Source organism: Lycorma delicatula, chromosome 12 (assembly GCF_047948215.1).
Source record: "Lycorma delicatula isolate Av1 chromosome 12, ASM4794821v1, whole genome shotgun sequence".
Lineage (NCBI taxonomy): Eukaryota > Metazoa > Arthropoda > Insecta > Hemiptera > Fulgoridae > Lycorma > Lycorma delicatula.
The window spans coordinates 41,500,533-41,523,030 of NC_134466.1; the positions used below are offsets into that span (position 1 = coordinate 41,500,533).

General features: G+C 29.3%; 1 protein-coding gene across 2 annotated transcripts in view; it reads right to left on the bottom strand.

The window, feature by feature from the left end:
- Nucleotides 1-909: 909 nt before the first annotated feature.
- The window catches only part of LOC142332731 (very long chain fatty acid elongase AAEL008004-like), a 271,686-nt gene continuing 250,097 nt past the window's right edge, over nucleotides 910-22,498 (bottom strand). For both annotated transcript variants that reach the window (XM_075379328.1, XM_075379329.1), the window contains exons 5-8: nucleotides 18,539-18,644; nucleotides 13,301-13,437; nucleotides 6,665-6,841; nucleotides 910-1,828 (exon numbers count right to left, since the gene is read on the bottom strand). In XM_075379328.1, coding sequence (XP_075235443.1) covers nucleotides 1,616-1,828; nucleotides 6,665-6,841; nucleotides 13,301-13,437; nucleotides 18,539-18,644 — 633 coding nt within the window. In that variant the 3' untranslated portion in view covers nucleotides 910-1,615. The remainder of the gene's footprint in view (nucleotides 1,829-6,664; nucleotides 6,842-13,300; nucleotides 13,438-18,538; nucleotides 18,645-22,498) is intronic.

The window sequence follows — 22,498 nt, forward strand, 5'->3', positions numbered from 1 at the left end:
GTTTTTTGCAAACATCTGAATTTGATAGGCCTCATTCCAGTTCTTGGATAATTTGGATTTTATCACGCATGGACAATTGTTTCCTTTTCAAGCCCAACATTGTTCATTACAAATGAACCGTAGTTAACAGAGTACACTTTTTTTAAAAATACACTACATTTTCATTTTAGCAAGAAACACTAAAATGAAAACGCATTCACTGACTAAACTGTACTGTATTTGGCTACTGGGTATCCGATTGATCATTTTAACACAATGTTGTTTGTTTAACTGATTCTATGGTACAGTATTGTATTTTTAATCTAAAAATTATATTATGAATTTACCAGTGGGGGTAGGACAGGTAAAATTTATCTTTAACCATGCCCCTCTTTTGACTTTCACTTAAATCGTTTAAAATATGCTAAAGAGTTTGATGAACCTGTTTGGGTGGTTTTGATGAATCATTGTTTGGCTCCAGTCTTTCCTGGAATTTTGCAAACAGGAAAACACGAGTAATTAAAAAACTGTAACTACCAACCTTTGTAATACTGCAATGGAACTTGCACTGTATGTACTTGAATTGTAAGTACTGTACAACGTCCTATTATAAACCTTTTGTTTACCCTTCAGACCTGAATTGAACAAGCCTAAGATAAAATATCACAATCTTTACGTATAAGTCGTAAATAAAGAAATGGAATATCCCTTGTGTCGAGATTACCAACACAACATTATTGCATTGAGATTCCCTTGCGTCATAACAAAGTTTATGATGCGTCTATACCTCGCTAAAAGCAAGTTAATTTATTAATGAGATAGAAAACCAAACAAATCTCAGAATTTTGCCCGTTACAACCAAGTTCTCGTTACAAGTGAGCTCGTTATTCGCAGGTTCCACTGTATTTCAAATAAATCACACTTATAATGTATAATATATTTATACTTCTTTTATTTATAAATATAAGTTACAACATTATTTTATGTACATGCCAAACTGTTCAACAATAATATTTTTACAGACTGATGTATAAATAACAATTGTCTTATACACCAGTTAGATCGTAGATTAATTAAAAAATAAACACGATTTTATCGTAAATATTTAGTATCTTCAAAACATACAATTTGTTGTGTAAAAAAAAATAAAATAAATAACAAAAAAAAATAAACAAATTAAAAAATATCCTAATATGAATATTACATACATTTTAATTCTATAATTCATTTAATAAAAATGTGATTGTTTTTTATTTTTATTTATTTGTTTGTATTATGTATATAATATAAATATATATTTAGATATATAAAAAAAATACAACAACAGTACTGTATAATTATTAAATATTATAATAATATTTATGTATACAACAATAGGGTTAAAAAAGACAACAAAAAATAAGAAAACCCGAGTGATTTATAAAAATTAACCTATCAACGATGATGACGATAAGTTTTCCAGTGACAATAACAGTGATTGTTAAATGATGATGATAACATGTGATGAAGAAAATTTCAGTGAAAAGTTATGATGATGGAAATTTAATGACGGTGAAAGCTTAAGAAGCTGGCGACAATATTTATAATAATGATTATAATTACAATAATAATAATGACAATAATAATTATAATAATGCTATTTTGTCTTCCGTGATTCTTCATTATTAGAAGCTTGCATAGGTGTCATATACCCATTGTTAACTCCATTTGAATAACAGCTAGAATATACGGCTGAATAATCATTAGTGTAATCTGAAGTTTTACCGCTCTGTTTTGTATAACCATTGCTAGTTTGTTTACCATTTGATAATTTTCCATTAGCTTGTCCTTCCTTTTCATCAAGAACAGGCTAAAAAAAAAAGAAAAGAAAAAAATCATTAGTAAATTTAAACATATTTAGAAAAAAAAAAAAAAAACAGAAAAAACTTTCAATCAAATCTCCCAAAGTTCCTACACTTCAAGCATTTCAAAATAAATATATATATTAGTTATGTGTCTACAAACAAAATTAAATCAAGAAACATATATAGATTTCTAAATATATGGGTATTCAAGTTAATAGAGGCCCCATCACTTAGTTTAGTCTATAAATAATAGTTTATTGGCAAACACTTACATAATAATTTACAGGTGTTGAAAATGATACCACCCTCCATCCACTTCTACCACTTGTCAACATGTTTGACCATGTTCCTGGCTATTCTTGTTAGCTGTACCCTGTTTATTTTCTGGATGGCATCGGTAATCTTTGTCTTTAACCTCCTGCACAGTGTGTAGATTGCTCCTATAAACAATAACTAACCCAACAGAAAGAAGTCTGGACCAGTTAGGTCAAGGGATCTTGGTGGCCACAATCCTTTACAAATGATTCTTCCATTGAAAAAATCCTGTTGCATCTCCACAGTAGAGAGAGCTCTAAATAAGTGGCACTGTCCTGTTGCCATCAGCAGTCATGCTGTATGACCAATGCTGTGTATCTCGTGTCAGGCACATTTCTGGTATAACACCAAATCAGTTTCACAAAATTTTTTAACTAACTTCTGAATAACACTCTTCACTGGGGCTTAATTTAAAAATTTCTCCCTTAACTTCCACTTACACATGACATCTCTAAATAATTTTCCATCACAAATTCACATTCTTCAACAATTAACGGAATTTTAACAAATAACAAAACATCTTGTTCAAAAGCCAATGATCAGCACAGACCAGCAATACTCAAACGTGCAGGCAATAAACAGTCTTCCCCACTACAGCTCCAGTTGTACCAACATTTTACACATTATTTTACCCATCATCTCACATTAATACATGCATTTAAAAAATATGTATTTAGTAAACTAACAAGTGATGGAGCCATTTTAAAAGTTGAACAACCTGTAACACGCATAAACTAGTTAACAAATACAACTTACTTCATAATTCAACATTAACATTATCTGATAAATAAAAAACCTCTACATAAAAATCTTATCATCAGAAAAACTCATCATTCTAGAAATATATTGTAAAACAGTGATTAATATTGACTGATTAAATTTCAAAAATATGAGCATATTATACAGTAAAAAAAAAATTAAATTACAATTTAAACAAATGTTACAGACAACTCCGTGACCCAACAAGCATCTTAAAAATAATTTTTTTTAATAATACATAAAAAACACAAACATATCTGTATAAATAAGATAAACATGCTGATAACATATTTCCGTGTAGCAATGCAACAAATAAGATAATATGAATAAATTTTAAGGTATACAAAAAAGTTATAGGTCAGACTGCAAGTATATATAGCTTTAATATAAAGAAAGAACAAAGATAAATGGTTATTGAAATAATGCGATGTCCAAAAACAATATTAAAAAATTTTTACTTAAAACATGATGACTGTTTACAATTGTCAAGGTCATCTAGCAATCAGTTTTCAGTAGAAAATATAGCTTTTCCTATTTTGCCAGTTTACAACATACACAAATAAATTTTAACAAAAATAATACAAAAAGTAACAATAAAAACAGACTTTAACAATATACAGAAAACCAACAATAACAGACACTCATCCATCACATATCAGACAACCTGACCTCAAATAATGCACAGGCTAATTGACACATTCACATCACCCAAACATCAACTAAAGGAATTCACTATAAAAAAAAGAAACAAAAAATGTAACTATCAGAAAGAAAAAAGATAAATCATCACAAAATAAAGCACTCATCAAAAGATTTTTATGAAATATATTTTCATAATTTTTGAAAATAAGTTGTTTTTTAATAAACTAGGTGTCTCAAAAGTCACTTGACTGAGAAATCTATTTGTAAAAGATCTGCGTTGAATATTACTCACAGCAGTGTGCATTACATATTGAAAGCACTGAAACTAAAAGTTTATCATTGACAATTGCATCAAAGTTTAATAGAAGACGACTTCAACAAGTGTCTTGAGTTCTGCAAGTGATTTTTAATATGCTGTGAGGCAGAGCAAAACTTTAAAAATCACATTTTGTGGACAGATAAAGCTTCCTTTAAACAGTTGTGTCAATTGTCATAACTGTGTGTACTGGAGCAACACAAATCTGCAAACTTGAGCAAGAATTGAATGTTGCGGGCATCAATAAGTGGGCTGATGTATGAAGTGGTGGCACTGTTAAGTCTATACCTTGAAATGTTATAAGTAGTTTAACAGAGCTACAAAATAATACTTTGTTTGAAAATATCAGTTTAATCTGGCAACAAAATGGTGCCCCATCACATTACAGTTTATTGGTAAGACAGTGTATAAGCAGTAACCTTGATGACTGGATCAGAAAACATGGTATAACTGACTGGCCACCAAGAGCATGTAATCTTACTGTCAGATTTTTCAGTTTGGGGAATTTTGAAAGATAAATGTTTTCTTTCATAAGCCTAGAGATTTGCAACACTTACAAAAATAATCGAAAATGAATCTGAACCGTTAACATAAAGATTTATATAAAAAATTGGTTTCAAATGTAAAAAACCATTGTGAAAAATGTACTTAAGTAAATAGGTAGCATATTGAGCAACTATTGTTAACAATTGAAAAAAAAAATGTATAATAAGTTTTCCAATGTATAAGAAAATTATTGTTGATTTAATAGTACAAGTATGTTTTCAGCTTTTGAAATATTGTATTTCTCAGCCAAGCGACTTTTGGGAGACCTGGTATGTATGTATGTATGTATGTATGTATGTATGTATGTATATATATATATATATACATGAGGTCTGTAAATAAAGTAATGAGACCAGTTTTTTTTTTCAGCCACAGTGGCAACACTGTAAAGTTACTAGTAAACATATGGTTACATGAACAGCTAATTTATATTAGGTATTAATATTTTTAGTCTACTGTTCCCATGTGAAATGTAAACAAACTTTTTGTTAAACAAGTTTTTGTTGTGCGTTACAAAAATGAATGATACTGATTATGGGCAATGTTGTGTAATCAAGTTTTGTGTTAAACTCAGTTAGAGTGCTACTGAAACTTTTTCAAAATTGACAAGGGCATATGGAGATGACACTCTGTCACAAACCCAAATTTTTAAGTGGCATTTTCAGATGGTCAGGAATCAGTTGTGAACGATCCACGCTCTGAAAGACCATTAACATCAAAAAGTGGCAACAATGTTGAGCGAATCAGAGACTTTGATATGGTAAGAATGGCGATTAACTGTCAGAATGATTGCAGAACAATTGAATTTGAATCTACCATAGTCCATCCAATTTTGACAAACAAATTGCACATGATAAAAATTTATGCAAAATTGGTCCCAAAAAACCTGACTGTTAAACAAAAAAACAACAGGGTGAAAGTGTGCCACGATCTTCTAGGACAAATTGAAACTGATCCTGATTTTCTAAAAAAAATGTTATTACTGGTGATGAATCTCGGATATTTGAGTACAACCCAGAAACAAAACGCCAGAGCAAGGAGTGGCACATTTCAAACTCATCACATCCCAAAAAAGTAAATCAAAAATCAAAATTATGCTAATTTGTTTCTTCAATAGTAATGGCATTGTTCAAAGGAGTTTTTGCCTACAGGACAGACTGTAAATCGGTATCTTTACTGACAAATTCTTGAAAGACTGCAGAAAAGAGTTGCCTGCGTGAGACCAGCCATCAATGACAATCCACCTTGTCACACTGCACTCTCAATTAACGAATTTTTGGCAAAGAAAAACATTCCTGTAGTTCCTCAACCACCTTATTTACCTGACTTGAGCCCCTACGACTTTTTCCTGTTCCCGACTTTAAAAAAACACCTCAAAGGACATCATTTTGGAACAGTAGAAAACATAAACAAAAATGTAACCAACCATCTGAAGCATTTCATGGCTTCCCAAGGGAACTATTTCGAAGGTGATAAGAAGAGTCCATGTATAATAGGATTTTAAATAAAAAGTTTTTTTGAACCAGTCTCATTACTTTAGTCGCAGACCTTGAATATGGTTTGAGTGTTTATGTTTTCTAAATTTAAAAAAAAAATTTTGTTTTGTTTGTTATTTGTTGATGTAATTATAGAATTGTGTACAGACTGATAATGGAGGATCCCATGAAACTCGACTAAATTTTTTGAAAAAAATGGTATTCATCAATGTAAATTTGAAATCATACAGACAATTTTTTTACTATTTGACCAACAATTTAAAAAAGAAATTTAAAAGCTGTTTCTTTAGGGGATATAATTCAAAACATGGGCAGAGTAAAATGTTTGATTTGGATAACAGAAATGGATAAAATATATATAAATATGAATGAAAAGAAAATTTATAAGATGATAAGATTCGAAAAGCATACAACAAATATTTACACAACAAAACAGAAGCAAAGAATTAAAGGTCATTAAATTCATAGCAAACTTTACAAGTGTACTAATAAAAATACAAATATCATCTACTTTAATTGTTATCAATATTTAGTTCAGTCAGTCTGAAACTACCAGATTTTACACTATCGACGGCACTAATGCTTTATCACAATCATGCAAAAATCATCTAATGATACATGATTTTATAATTGATGATGAATCCATAGATTTGATAAGCTTATTATGTAAATCAACGAGTTTCTATTATATTTATATGCATTCATAAATGATGCTTAGTAGTTACTTATTTTATATATATATAATGAAAAAAAATGCAAGCAATTACCATGCAAGCTCCTTGGTGTTTGTCCTTTTTGTTTGAATAACGTTCTTTGTAGAAGTCTGAAAACAAGAACAGGAACATAACTCCGTGAAGACCAATCCACACCATAAAGCTCTTTGGATAATTACAGTCTATAAATAATAACTGGAACTGATGTACAAATATAGCAACAAATTGTACCTGTGACATACAAAATAAAAAAAATAGTTAAAGATAAGAAAATTGAATCACTATTTTAAAACAATGTAAGAAAATAATTTAAGAATTCATAAATTACAAAAAAAATTGTATAGTGCACTCTCTCTGAACTAATTTCAATTTAACCAGTTACATGATTTGTTTTATATTGTTGTAAGTAATTTTTGTTAAGGTCAGTATCATTTCTGAGCTAGTTTTTAATTTTAATATGTTTATTTATAAAATTGAGTAATGTGAAATGTAAATGCCAACACCCTTATAATGGCATTAGAGCATACTGAGAAAGGAAAACCAGTAAAATATATATGTGGCTTACCATGCTCGTTAAAGCATGATAAAAGGCTAGAGACATGAAATAGTCTCATAAATTATGAAGAATGATTTTATTTTATTTATTAATATGATAAAAATATTATGATAGTTTTTAAAAGTCTCTTTGCAATATCTTATGTATTATAATGCTTTTTGGTTTACAACTTTAAAATTTTTCACAACTAGGATATGAATATAAGATGTGACATAACTTTGAGGGGTCATCTATTACTCTGGTGAACCAATTTTTACTATCTACCTAACTGGAAAAATTAATTTTTAAAAAATTAAATTTTTCCAGTTATAGGATAAATTTCACAACAAAGAGTGAATCAAACAATACAAGCAACAGAAGTACATTACATTATACAGCAAGCACGTCATTAATTTAATACTTTTGTAAAACTGTATCAATCATTCATTTTCATCATAACAGCTTTTTTTTTACCATTATATTATTGAATTACACTTACAAATCATAAGTATACTTCATTTGAAGGCAAATAATTACATTTTATGTATAGTAATAAACATATTCATGTTTATTTTTAAACATTTTTTAACATGTAAATTAACTTTAAACAAACTAGCTGAACTTCAACTAGAAAATTATGTGAATGTTCTGTTATAAATTAATGAACAATTTTATAAAGTATAAATTTTATTAACTTCTATAATAAATAAGAATTTAATGTTAAATATTACTCTTAATAATTTGATTTATAGAATCTATTTTTATACCATACAATAGAACACACACAAAACATGTACAAAATATTTCAGAAATTCAAAATGGCATGTAAGTAATAAGGCGTAATTAATTAATCATATTTTGAAAGTATTAGATTGTTTAGATTCGTGGTTTTCTTGTTAAGTGTGAAATTTTCCAATTTGTTGATTAAGTCCTGTACTTATAAACAAATTTTTCAAAACTCTAAAACTCACTATTGTAAAGTTACATAATAGAAAACATATTTATCTACAACTTTACCAAGTTTTAAATAAAAATCTATTTTCATTATCTTTTTATAACAATTTGTTTATAGCGATATTTTCATCTTTTTGGAGATTATTTAAATTTTTTGCTAATAAAAGTCACTGAAAAATTTAATTTTTAGTAAAACATGTCCACCATCTAAATGTGCATGTTTTACCATTGATAAGTGGTAAATAAATTTTAAATTTAAAAAATTACTATAAATGTGATTGGTTTCTCTAATTGGAGACGACACGAAAATGCATTTTTTGTACGAGACAACTGGAAATTTGTTAAAAAGAAATAAAAGAGCCTATAGATATATCCCTTATAGAATTTGTAGATAATAGCCTTAAGAAGAAATTACAAACTTTTAATATTTCAAAATTTGTTTGTAAGTACAGGGCTATATCAACGAATTAGAAAACTTCACACTTAAACAATAAAACCGGGAAATCACACATTCAAAATATGATTAATTAATTGTCCTGAAGTTAATTTTTATAAATTTTCTTATTATTAGTTTATGTACCATTTTGAATTTCTCAAATATCTTTAATGGATCAAAAGTTAAGGGCAATTGCTTATAGTGTGCGTGACTCATAAATATATATGTTGCTGCAGCAGTCATGCGTCTACTTTGTGAGCAACTTTTAGTTTATTACATACAGCCAAATCTACTGTTGGTAAAAAAATGCGCTCACTAGCAAAATTGTGTAGAATTTTCTCAGCTTTCAAATAGTGCTAGCGGCATATTGCGATTTTAATAAATAACTGATATATTAAAGAAAAACTGAAAGAAAATAGAAAAAAATTTTTTTTCAATAAATTGTTAATAAGAAAATTAGCTATAAGATATTTAGCCTTTCTACTTGGTCTCATGCTTGGGAAAAATTTTTTCTCCTATTTCAACCGTCCAGATCTAATATGCCTTATCTAATGTAAAAAAATACAATTTACTGCTTTTAAATACTGCATTTAAATTAAGCATATCTTTTTCCATTTTCTATATGTTCTATACAACAAATCATGATTAATTCACAAACACATAACTTTTATCTTGATTAAAAATATTAAATATACTTTTAATTGAAATTTTCATGTACATAATTTTGTAATGAACGAAAAAACTAAATTTTTAATAATACAGCAAAATTATAATTTGATAATTTGTTATCTAAAGTGACCAGAGAAGCAAATCAACTGTGTCTTTAATTCATCAGATGTTTAAAAAAAAAAAAAAAAAAATTAAAAGCTTCCATTTCTAAGAAACGGGGGGGGGGGGGCTCAACTTACTGACATGAAAGCAATTGAATTTTATAACCAGAATGACTTTCCACATCTGATAACTTTACTACCGTCTTCAACCAGGCTATTGAGAAAATAGTTACCTAAAATAAGTTGTCCTATTAATCCAGATCCTTCTTTTAATTCTTTTCTATCTATATCATAAAACATGTGCTTGAGTACTAATCACATTATTTTATGAAGATATCAGTTGACAAATATTCACAATTATTATGATTAACATGTTCATTAAGATAAAAATAATATCTATAAAATTGATTGGCAAAAATATGGAGCCTCTGCACTAAAAATGAAAAACAAAATGGATGCAAATAACTTGCAAAAAATTCCTTTCATTTAATATAGGATCGTCATGAAGAAAATAAAGTAAGGATGGCCTTTATATTTATAAATAACAAACCCTTCAAAATTTTTTCATTGTTTTTAGGGAACCAGTGAGCCCACCAACCAGAATTTTCTTCTTGTTGCTTCAAATTTTATGGTGATCAGATTGTAATAGTGCATTTGGAAACCTAATTCTAAATTCATCTTGAATTAAGTGAGGAAGCCTGGCCAAAAAAAGCTTAAAACTAATTTTTTTTTTTACCTATTTTGTAGGTCCTCCTGAGTAAAAGTACCCTGATTAAAGTATTTATTTTAATTCTATGCTACTTAAAAATAAAGTTATTGGTATTTTTGCAAGTACATGTCCTCAATGAATATAACTTATATTCTCATAGACTTCATAATCTGCAACTTTGTTCAGAAACAAGATAAAATAAAATGGTTTTTTACGTTCTTAAGTTTGAATTTTGTATATTTGTAATTTTTAGTTTTGTATTTAGCTATACTAGCAGCATTCACTGTTTAATTTTGTGATTAGGAATGGGCATTATGAAATATAGGTTTGTAGGGCTCAAAAGATTACGTTAGGGGGGAAAGCTCTCGGAAATTTAAAAGAGAGCACAATTTTAAAGCTAACCAAGTGCTATGGTAATGCTTATAAAGATGCCAAATCTATATTAACTAAGCTGTATCATTGCATTTCAACTGACAAAGAGCCAAAATACACAAAATGTTTTAAAGGACAAGATGGTTGGTGTTTTTACAATCAAGCATCGGCTAAAAACGAAAAAGCACATTGATGATGTTAGAACACCCATCACTGTATTTGTATGAAGGTAAGTCAAAAAGTAAAGGAAAATGTTGATTTCCCTCCAAATCACATATATGGGAGCAGTGACTGTTCTGCTGTAACTCTTAACCTCTATTAGCTATTCATTTAAAGTATTGTTTCATTGTTATTTGTGATTGTGTTTAAAAGTCTGTTTAAAATGAGTGCTCCTTTGTCCGATTGCACGAAGGAAGAAATGTGAGCAGCGATATGTTTCTTCAGTTCAGAAGGGGTGAAACCAGTGGAGATTATTCATCGAATGCAGCAGCAATATGGAAAGCGCTGTTTGAGTGGAAGCAGGATCTACGAATGGATTTCTCTCTGTGATGAACAGCGACAAGGTATGTCTTCCACTTCAAAGACTAACAACAATACTGAAGCGATTAAACAAATGATTCTCAGTAATCGATGAATTGCAATTGATTACATTGCAAGTAAGTTGAATATAATGGCAACTGACCAGTACCCACAAAGAGAATTGTTTAAAAATTTCTCAGAAGCTTTTGAAACGTTACTAATATCAAGAAGACTCATTTCTTAAGTGAATAATAACTGTTGATGGGACATGGGTCCATCCACTTTGAACCAGAGAGTAAAAGACAAAGTTTAGTTTGGAAACATCCTTCACATCCCACAGTAAAAAAGTTCAAAACTCAGATGTCTGCAGGAAAGGTGTTGATGACTATACTCTGGGATATGGATGATTCACGTTTGGTTTACTTCACACCTAAAGGTCAATCAGTAAACAATGACAACTACTATGAGTTACTGCATTTACTGAAGCAAAAAATCAAATCCAAACGATGTGGTAAACTTTCTAAGGTGTGATTTTGCTTCAGGATAACACTTGACCTCATATGGCCAAAAAACAGTCCTTTGCCTTTAAGAACTCGGTTTTGAGCTGCTGGACCACCCTCTAGTCAAGTACAGGTTTATCATTTATTTTACCTGGTTCAAATCGATTTTCATCTTTTTGGCCCATTAAAAGAAGAGTTGTGAGGGAATCGTTTTCAATCTGATGAAAGAGGCCATAGAAGCAGTGAAAAGTTTTCTGCACACCAGACCGAAAATTTTCTTCCAGGAAAGAATTCAAAAGCTTGTTAAATGATGGACTAAGTGCACAGACATAGGAGGGGATTATATTGAAAAATAATGCATGCATAATTTATGTAAGTACAAATAAATATATTGATTTTTTGAATTTCACTTTATTTTTTGATGCCCTCATATTAAGATACACAGCACCAATTTATTGCAGGCTCACTGATGAAGATTTATTAAACTGGTATCTGAAAGAAGTACTCAAAATGCCAATGAGAATTTCCACAGTCTTTTATGGAAAAAATGCGAGAAAACTAAACGTGTTTCACGATCGGTAATAGAAATAACACTGACAGAGGTAACAAGTGAATTTAATTTTACTAACACAGCAGTAATAGGTAGTATGGAAGGAGCTTCTGTGTCACCAGGGAAAATCAGTGGAATCTTAAAAAGAAGACATGATCACTGAAGGAAAGAGGAAATTATTATGATGCGATCATCAAATTAAAGGAGTAGGTTGCAAATGGAATAGATGAAGAAAGAAAAGAAAAAAAGAAGCAGAAGTCATTGCATATGCAGCTGGAGAATTCTAAATTAGATAAGGTACCAAATGAGAAAATTATATACATGTGGTTTTGTAACGTTGAATGACATTTCCTGTAAGTTTTTGTTTTTCATCTTTTGGATATGAAAAAAAATCATAACTTAAGTTCCTTACCAGATAGAGACATAATATTTTTTACTTTTTCAGTAGTATTTGCTCTATTTTTCCAAGCATGGATACACTGAAATTGCTGTAAAGAAAATTAAAAGAAAATATATACAAGCAAATCATAACGATACAATATTGCTGATTGGAAAACAATTTCCCACTCATGAGAAATTGTTTAAAATGCATAGAAGAAAAATAGAACATAGTTTTTATCTTCAATTAAAAAAAAAAAAAAATTGAAAAATAGCATTAAAACTAAATTGGCTATGATTTTTTCTGTAAATTCTTAATTTTTCACTTTCACCTGAATATTAGTGGGTGGGGGAATTATTTTTGACTAAATATTTAATAAAAATGTAAAGAAATAGTAAAATTAATTTGTAGGGCCTGGAATTTGTAATATATAAAATTAAAGAATTATTTTTTGTAGGGCTTCTCCCCTTAAACCACATATATTTCTTCTTCAGTGGTGTTACACATTTTTTGTTCACTAGTGTTGTTGTATAAATCACAAAACACTTTCTGTTTTCTGATGTAAAAGAAGATATTAAAATTACAATCAGCAAAGTATGACTGGACTTCAAATGTAATATTCAACCAACTTCTCTCTCCCAATATATAGATAAATTTTTTATTAATTTTAGTAAAACAAAAAGAAAAATGATAATAATAGGCATTTGTGTACACAGATGGTGTTCTGTAGTGTGATTATATAATATTGTAAAACTACAATGAAAAACTGAATTTTTTTATTAACAATACAAGGTGAACAAAAACTAATATTTAATTTGTAACAACAAATAATTTAATTGTTAGCACAGAGAAAGCAGTAAAAACCTTTTTTTTTCATTGATCATAAGTTTTTTTATGAACCATATTGATTTCTATTAAAAGAAACAGATATAATAATTATTATAAAAACAAAACAATATTACATACCATTTGCATCGATGTAAGGTATTTCTTCCACCAGATATATTTCTGGAAACGAGGCCCTAATGCAGCAACCATATAATAGAAGTACATAATAATATGTACAAATGTGTTCAACAGAGCGAAAAATGTGCTATGGCCACCTTAATAAAACAGAAAAAAGGAATTTTGTTATATTAAAACAGCTACGTTAAATGTAAAGACAGTTTTATTTTCAAAAATGTTTATAATTTACAAATTTTTCCTTACCTTTTTTTTAATATTAAAATACACAAAATACCACAGCCAATTTTCTATGTATTATCACTGCCCACCACTAAGATATAATCCTTCAACTATATGAACAGATAAACGTTCCTTTGAGCTATGTCTGGACAATATACGATGGGGAACTAAAAGTATCCTATCTGAATTTTTCAAGCAAACATCATGTCACATCTGCAGAAGAATGTGAAATGTATTACTATACTGGGTATTCAGAAAGTTGCTGTACAGAAAACTTTAGAATTATGTAGTGCATTCTGTTCTTTCAGTTTTAGAATGGTTGCCTTGTGGGATTGTTGGGCATTGCTCAGTTATAAACCAAGACTGTTGTTGAGTTGTGACTGAACAGGCTTCGTTTCATTTACTGAAATCAATAGCTGGGAAAAAACAGAATAGTTCTTTCGGTAGAGGAATACATTTTTCTTGTTGAACAAGTCTTTCATGAGGGTGACAAGTACAGAGTGATTTTTTAGTCCTGTTATCCAATTTTAAATTTAATTTAAGAAAGGGAAATTTAGGTGGAATACAAAAATGTATTTGTTACTTACAAAAGAGATTTAATTAAAACGCTATTACTTACATAATTGTTAAAGAATATGCTCAAAATTCCCACCCCTTGCGGTTATACACGCATGGACTCTTTTCAGCATATTAGTAGAAACCTTTTTAAGAGTTGCATTGGAAATATTCGTGATTAAGTCTGTAATATTGACTTTAAGTTCATCAATAGTGTGAAGATTGTATTTGAAGGCCTTGGACTTAATATAGACCCACAAAAAGTAGTGTGAGGTCTGGGGACCTTGGAGGCCATAAGCCCTTACTTATTATTCAATCATCAAAGAACTCTTGCAGAAAATCCATGGTTTCTCAAGACGTGTGGCATATAGCGCTGTCTTGCTGAAACCAGCAATATAGTTCTTGAGGTTCCAGGAGGGACACAAATTGGCGCACAATATTCCTGTATACTTCACCATTTACTGTCTGTTCGAAGAATATGGATCCAACTATACGATGACGAGATATCGCACACCACACACCAATTTTTTCAGGATGCAAAGATTTGTCTTGTAAAGCGTTAGGATTTTCAATCGCCCAAATTCGACAGTTTTAACTGTTCACATAACCATCGAGATGGATCCAAGCTTCAGCACTAAAGAACACTGTTTAAAAATTGATTCCGTTATCATTTACGAGTGACCTTAACCAACGGCAATATTGCAATCGCTTGTTTAAATCTGGAGACTGAAGTCCATGGACTAATCGTACGCGATACGGATACAATTTCAATTTTTTAGCAGCTTTCTCAACACTCGAATATGACAAACCGACTTGCGTGGAAAGTGTTCATAAACTTTTCCGTGGAAAATTGAGGTATCTTGTTTTCACATTCTCTAAAACGTCATCTGTCAAGCGAGTTGGTCGACCACTATGTTTTCTGTCGCAAACACTACCTGTCTCTCGAAATCGGTTTGCTAGCCTAGAAATTGACATTTTTTTTGGCGGAGGATCACCAACAAATTTAATTTGAAATGATTATTTTACACTCGCGTACGATTTCGTAGCAAAATATTGTTCAAGAATGAAAACTTGTTGTTCTAAGGTAAAAGACATTCTGTTCGTAACACGACCAGAAACGGCACAAAACTTGAGTAGCGCCACCAACTTCATGTCACAAAACAAAATTTCTTAGAAAGAGACATTAACAATTGGGTAACAAGACTAAAAAAATCACCCAGTATAACGATTTAGTGAAGTACAAGTTTTCTGAAAAGTTTGCATATACCCTGTTCCTCACCACAATATAGTTCTAACTCTTATCAAAAGATTTCAGGCAACAGGCTCTGTTCAAGATTCTGATCAAAATGGAAGGCCACTTAAACTACATTTTATTGACCAAAATTCTGTAGGTATCCTCCACATTACGTTTTTTTACAGATGAAGCATGGTTTATACAGGAAAGTTCACAAAATACATGACTGTAGTCAACAACTATTACCCACAAAAACATGAACAATCTTTACACGAAGTGAAAATTGGAGTCTGGGTCAGTGTGAGTAGATAGTGCATTGTAGGTCCAATTATTTCTGAAAATGCAGTTAATAGTGATTGTTATTGTGCTGTTTTAACAAACTTCATCAGTAAGTTAATAGAAATGGAAATCAATCATAGTTGGTTCCAACAAGATGGTCCACAGCTAACAGGTCAATGACTTTTTGATTTATTATCTTTGTGAACAAATCATTTCAAGGGAGTTTCTGCATAACTGATCACCCTATTGTCCTATCTGACTCTCCCATATTAATTTCTATAGGGGTAACAGAACAAGCAGTGTATTGCAACAGACCATGCAAAATTGACAAACTAAAAATCACAGTAACGGCAAACGTATGAAACATGCCATCAGCTGGTTAGTGTTTGAAAACAAATTGAAATGTGTGCAGTGTTGTACTGATGTTGGAGTTCTTTTTTAGCACATTTTATAAACTATTTCAGTTATATATCTGTTTCTTTAAAATAATGAAATAAAAATATAAAGTAATAAATAATTAAGAAAGTTTCGTCATTTCACTTCCATAACTCCAGTGCACAGCAACTTTCCAAATGCACTGTATAATACAGCACCCTTTTTTTCACCAATTTTAAATATTGTGACACAAAGTTGATGAACATAATCTAAAAAAAAAAAACAGCATTCAAATATATATTCATGCACATTTGTTCCAAAAATTTTCATACATTTCTTTTGTTCATTATATTAACATTCCACACAGCAACCAGTTGTCAACAAGAGTTAGCTAGTACTACGTTTTTAAGTCCAATAAAAATCATTGGCTCAAATCTAACAGTTGCCATATTAATTTTAAAACTTTAATGATCAAATGCAAATGATGATAGGGAGGTGCGGCAACCAGTAAAGAATAACAAACAATCAATAAAGTGATAAGCCTTAAATCCTGTACATATGCCAATGTCTGTAAGAAACTACATCTTTAACTATGTTAACTGAGAAAACTGTTTATGTAGATTTGAAGCATTATTTATTTATTTTTGATTTTAAATAAACTTAATTAATGCAAATTGATAGAAGAGTATATTAAAAATAATGAAATTAAAGAATGAGTGCTGTCTTCAAATTAACATCCATAGTAATAATTTAAAAACATAACTGCTCTGAAGACACTGATTTACAATGATGTTTGTTCTTCACAGAATTAGGCTCTAAAATCAGATTCATTCAACCTAGTAACTGGGTTAGGGAACTGCAATATCTGTGAATAGTTGAATTCTAATAATAAGTGATCCTGATTTCAATCAGTTAAAGGTACAATACTTTCAATTTAATCTGCTTAACACAAAATTATTTAATCATATGATATAAACTACAATAAACTATTTTATTTTATGATCATTTGACATATGACTATTGCAACAACTATCTCCAAAATCTGATAGAAACAGGAGATTGATTGAATGAAGGAAAGGGATAATTATAGTTGTCCAAGAGTCTGTTCAACAATAATTTCATTTCAACTCATTCAATGTTGTTTTAACATTTTAATCTTCATTGTTTTCATACTAATATAGTATTTTTAATATCAATTTAATGGGATTAAATTAAATATCCATTCTCTTATACTGTCTGTTTTTTTTAGTGAGACTTTATTATTTTACCATTTTTGTCAAAGATTTTTGTCTTTGAGTTATACAGTTGTCCAGTCATTTTTCTTTTACATTTTTTCATTAATTACATCTTTGTAGGTATTTTTATTAATCTAATAGCAAGAAACACAACTAATAGTCTTCTAAAAAAAAACCAAAAAAACTGTAGATGATATTTTAGAATTAAAACACAAAATTCTGAAACTAAAGAATAAGGCATAAAAGTAATTAAAATAGCGACAAAGTGAAAAACTGTTAATTATATTTGACTACATATAAAAAAAAATAAATATTTAAAAGAAACAAGAAGTTTTAAATTGATACTACTAAAAGAAACAGGAATTACTGAAATACTCATGCTGAAAGAAAAACAAACTTTTAACTGAAGTTTTGTATTTTTTCCCTACCTTTTAGAATAATCTTTTTTATGAGTAGACAGTATGAAAAATCAATATTGGCCATGTTTCCTTATCTTCCATTTTGTTTGTGCCCATACTACTTTTATCCTTTGAGAATGTTGTTCCTTTTCTTATGTGACTTTCTTCTATTGCTTGATTCTTCCTGAAAACCTGCTTTTAGTTGCTTCTTTAAAATGTGCTCTGTCCCTTAGTATGTCTGTGTTGATTCCAGCATTTTTCATTTTTTCCCCCTATTTCCCAGAACCATGTGGATTTTGATTTATTTAATTAAATAGCTAATATTTTTTTTACATTAAGTTCTTTAGCACTGAGGAATATTTTCTATTTTCATAAGGTAGGTTTTTGAAAATAGAACATCTGGTTTACGAAGAATTAAAAAAAATATACAAATTTAACTACTGAATAACACTTGTATAAGCAACAATTGTATTGTATTCCTGTCAGTATTCATAAAAATAAAAAGTTACAGTACACCTGAAAGGCGATCCATATGTGAAGTTTTATTGTGAGAAAAAAAGAATAAATAAATAAGGCATTGAACTTAAAAAATTACTGAGCAATATTACTCGTTATTCAATTCTTAGTACGGTATTAACTCAAAAGGACAGAAGTGTCTAAATAGATAAATTTAGTAAAAAATACTGTTAATAATCTTTGTTAATAAATTCTAACACATTAGCAAATGAAAGGCTTATTCAGATCATGAAAAATAGATTGACTTTAATATAAAATACATACGACCAAAAATATAATTAGGTTATAAAAAGGTAGTACATAAGTTTTTGAAATTATAGAAATTTTTAGTTTAAAATTAAATGATTTGCTAATAATTAATCCAATCACTATTTGAAATACAATTTCATTCTATAATAACAACACACACTTGCTGACAGCAACTTACCAGGTGCAAATTTCATTCCCATCCAGACACTCATGGGCATACAACCATGATGTATGACGTGCAACGTTGATACATGCTCATTTTTCTTTCTCAAAATGAAAAACAGCTGAAACAACAAAACAATCATTTAGAATTATTTTTGTATTAACAGATATACAAAATTATAAAAATCAAAAATAAAATAATAAACAAAAATTTAATGAAATGAAAAAATGTAAACACATGTAAGGTTTCAGCTGTGTAACAAATAAATCATAACTTCCCTACTGGTCTTTAATAACAATTCTATATGTTATGAGCAGTGTGGATACGCATTATATAGTAGGCAGACTGAATTTCTCATAGTTTGTTCAATATTAACTGATAAATTTATTCAGTAAATAAAATAGGAAGCTGCATTAATAGCATCTATAAAGCAGAAAGTTGACAATAAGCAATAATATTCTGTTAAGAAAGTGGTTATCATGATTTTTTTGTGTTTTGAATTTTAACCCGACAGTAAATTTGTACCTTCTCACTTTTAACACATTGGCTGTGGTACGAAAGTTGTGTATGAGCTTTACAGTGACGCATCTTATTGTTCCATCGATTTCACTTCTGTGCGACAAGTATATTTTTTAACTACCTTCTTCATTTGTTTTAAATTATACAGAGTAATTCCGAAGATAAAAAATTCTGATGTTAGAAAGATTAAGCTTGTACCAGACCTGGATGAACAGTACTGTACCATTTGAATATAAAATACAGAAATAGTTCTATTACTCACAGAATTAGATGAAGTGAAAGCTTACAAGATAAGGTGTCCTGTAATGCACCACTGGAAACATGAATACTGGACAATGGGGACATGCAAGACATGAAAATTACAAGCATTAAAAAAATAGTGCAGCTAATATGTTAATTTTACCACACTATTTTGCTATGTTGAGATACTTCAAAACTTTTCACCTTAAACAAATAAGTTTATGATGAAATTAAGCAGTAATTTCTACTTTAGTATGAAGAATATCATACATAATCAATTGAAAATCTTATACATGTTGATTGAATGAAAATACAGAATTTTACACTCTCATAAGCGCAGGCACAAACACGATGTACCTGAAGTTTAGTAAATTCCATTTGTCATGAAACATGTAAATTGGAAGATCAGATCTTTATGGAAAAACCCAACTTTCAAAACTGATTGCTTGTGTACAAATCATGTCCAACTTTGTTTTATCTAATTGGGACTAATGTTTAATAATGTCAACATAACAAAAATTTGAACTTTTTTACATTTATAAATGATGTATCTGTAAAAAATTCTCAGACACTGCATATTTTATTTGAAACAGTAATTGTAATAGGTAAACTATTATTATCCCAGTCTCTACGGCAAAGTAGAAGTATTTTTCTGCTCAAGAGGTGTAAATTTCAATTCCTGTTCAGGCATAACATTTTTCATATGTTGCAAAATTCATTATCATCTATCAGTAACTATTATTGGGCAATAATATAGTGATAAATTCTATAATCTTAGTATGAATAAATTATCGATTGATTTCATGTTTTTTAAAAATTTGTTTTACAGTAAAACAAACGTATGACATTTTTGCACTTTAGAATGTTTACTATTAAATGGTATGAGACATCAAGCTTTTTTGTTTTGTTAAAATAAAAATCACTTTCAGACATTAAAGTTGCTTAAAAAAACATGTACAGTGAAATAACAAGGAATAAAATATAGATGTATAAGTAACATAAACATTTCTATGAAGGTTGTCTTAATGTTGATGATGTTCATTTATAAGGTGGGTTATTTACTATAACACATGACTAAATCATTGAGCTTGTTCAAATTATTGTTTTAAGTGACTGAAAAAAAAAAATCTGTTGAGGAAATGAAAAAGATATTGGAACATCTCATCGACACAGTATTCTATACAGAAAGATGCTGTGTCATTGACATAATATTGTAATATAAATTGACATATAATTCTCAATAGTAACCAGAAACGGCAATGTGTTGACAAATACATTGTTCTATGAAATGATACAGGGATAACAGAAACACAATTGAAATGGGTTGATCAAAATACAAATTTTCTGAACAACATAAACAACCAATGAGACAGGGTGTCTTTTATACAATTCATAAATTTTGCTTATTAATGTAATAGATATCAATTTCTCTTTGTAATAAAAACTGTTATCATCTTGAACACAAATTTTGCAGACAAGAGTACAGGAAAAGTTACTTCGGAAACTTTTTTATTTTAATTAAAAGTGTATTGTTGTCCCCCTATGAGTTCATTTCATATGACCAAACAGTGAACAAGGAAATGCACATCGGTATCCTTTATCAAGTACTGGATGTAATCAGTAGAAACATTCTAAAAAATGAAAAATAAATTGGTTTTTTGCATTACAAGGCACCATGTCAATCAAATAGTAGGACATGAACCTTCATACCACAATCTAATCAGTTTGGGGAACCAATATACTTTCTTGACTTGACACAACCTGATTTTTCATTGTTTCTTCATTTAAAATTAACTCTGAATGAAAATAACAAAATGGTGTCAATGATTGTCATCGCTGATACAATGAATTGGCTAAAGTTTTATCAGAGCAGATCAGATATAATTTTTTTTAAATTTATGAACACAATCAAAAGTGAGCAGGAGTAGAAAGTAACCAAAAAAATAATATTTTTTTAATGCAAATAGTTAATGCAAAATAAATGTACTTCAATTGATATAAACAAGTATTTTTTTAACAATTTAGTCCTAAGACTTGATTTTTAACCCCTTACTGGTTTTTGATGATAACTTGTCATTAAAAATTGCCCTTGATGAAATAACTTGTCATCAACTTTTTTGCTGAAAAGTGTCTTTTCAGACAATGAAATAATTAACCTGTTTTATTCTGTTTTTTGATGAGTTATTGCAATGTGTGCGAGTCTAATTCCATTTTTACTCTAATTTAATGGTGATGCACTAGGAGCACATTGGTTCTCTATTCTATGTCTTGTTTTGCATTCTTCTTAACAGCTATTACCATGCATTGGTTTTAATTGTTTTGATCGTTCTTTAATTTGTGCATGTGTTTTATTATTTTTGTGTTATTTATTGTTTTTATACTTTTATTTTATTTTTGTGTAATTTTCATTCATACTTTTATTTCCAATTGTTTGTGTATCTGGATGTTACCTTACGTAATTAGATATAACAAAGTTGTTTACTATAACCTAACTTTAATAATTTTTAATGTGAATAAATGATCTTCGTGTTATTATCTGAATTAAGTACTTACTAATGTTTTACAATATTATATATATGAAAATTTGGTATTATAAGTGATATTTTGTGGTACAAAAAAAGTGTGTACATCACATGTAAATGATAGTGATATAAATTAACTTCTAAATATTATTTTTTATATTGCATTATAAGAAAAAAACATAAATGGATCTTTTAAATTAGTTTTTGTCATATATCACTGCATTCATAAAAAATATGTAAAAACAAAAAAATTGACAAAATAACAAAGGTTTGGGGATAAAAAAAATATCCCTTTTGGCATTCCAGAAGGTCCAGGTAAATTTCGCTGGTGCTAAGTTGAGAATAAAAAAATTTCCACCTTAAAGTTACGAAAAACTTCAAATTTACTCAATATGACAATGGTTGCATATGGAAAAAAGTTTCACATGTTTAGCATACTACAAGCCCCATCTTCTTACAATTCCAGCAACATTTTGGTCATCCCTTGCTGTAAGGGTCGGTCGGGTCTCACGGGTTATATGACCACCACTATAACTATCCAATAAATATCTGTCCATGTTCGGTTATGAGGTAACCAGATAAATATATATATATTAATTATAAGACCCACCAAACTTAACCTACGCTCGCTAACCTTGACTAGCGAGTGTAGGTTAAGTTTGGTTACATTATATTTATACTTTTAGATTTATTT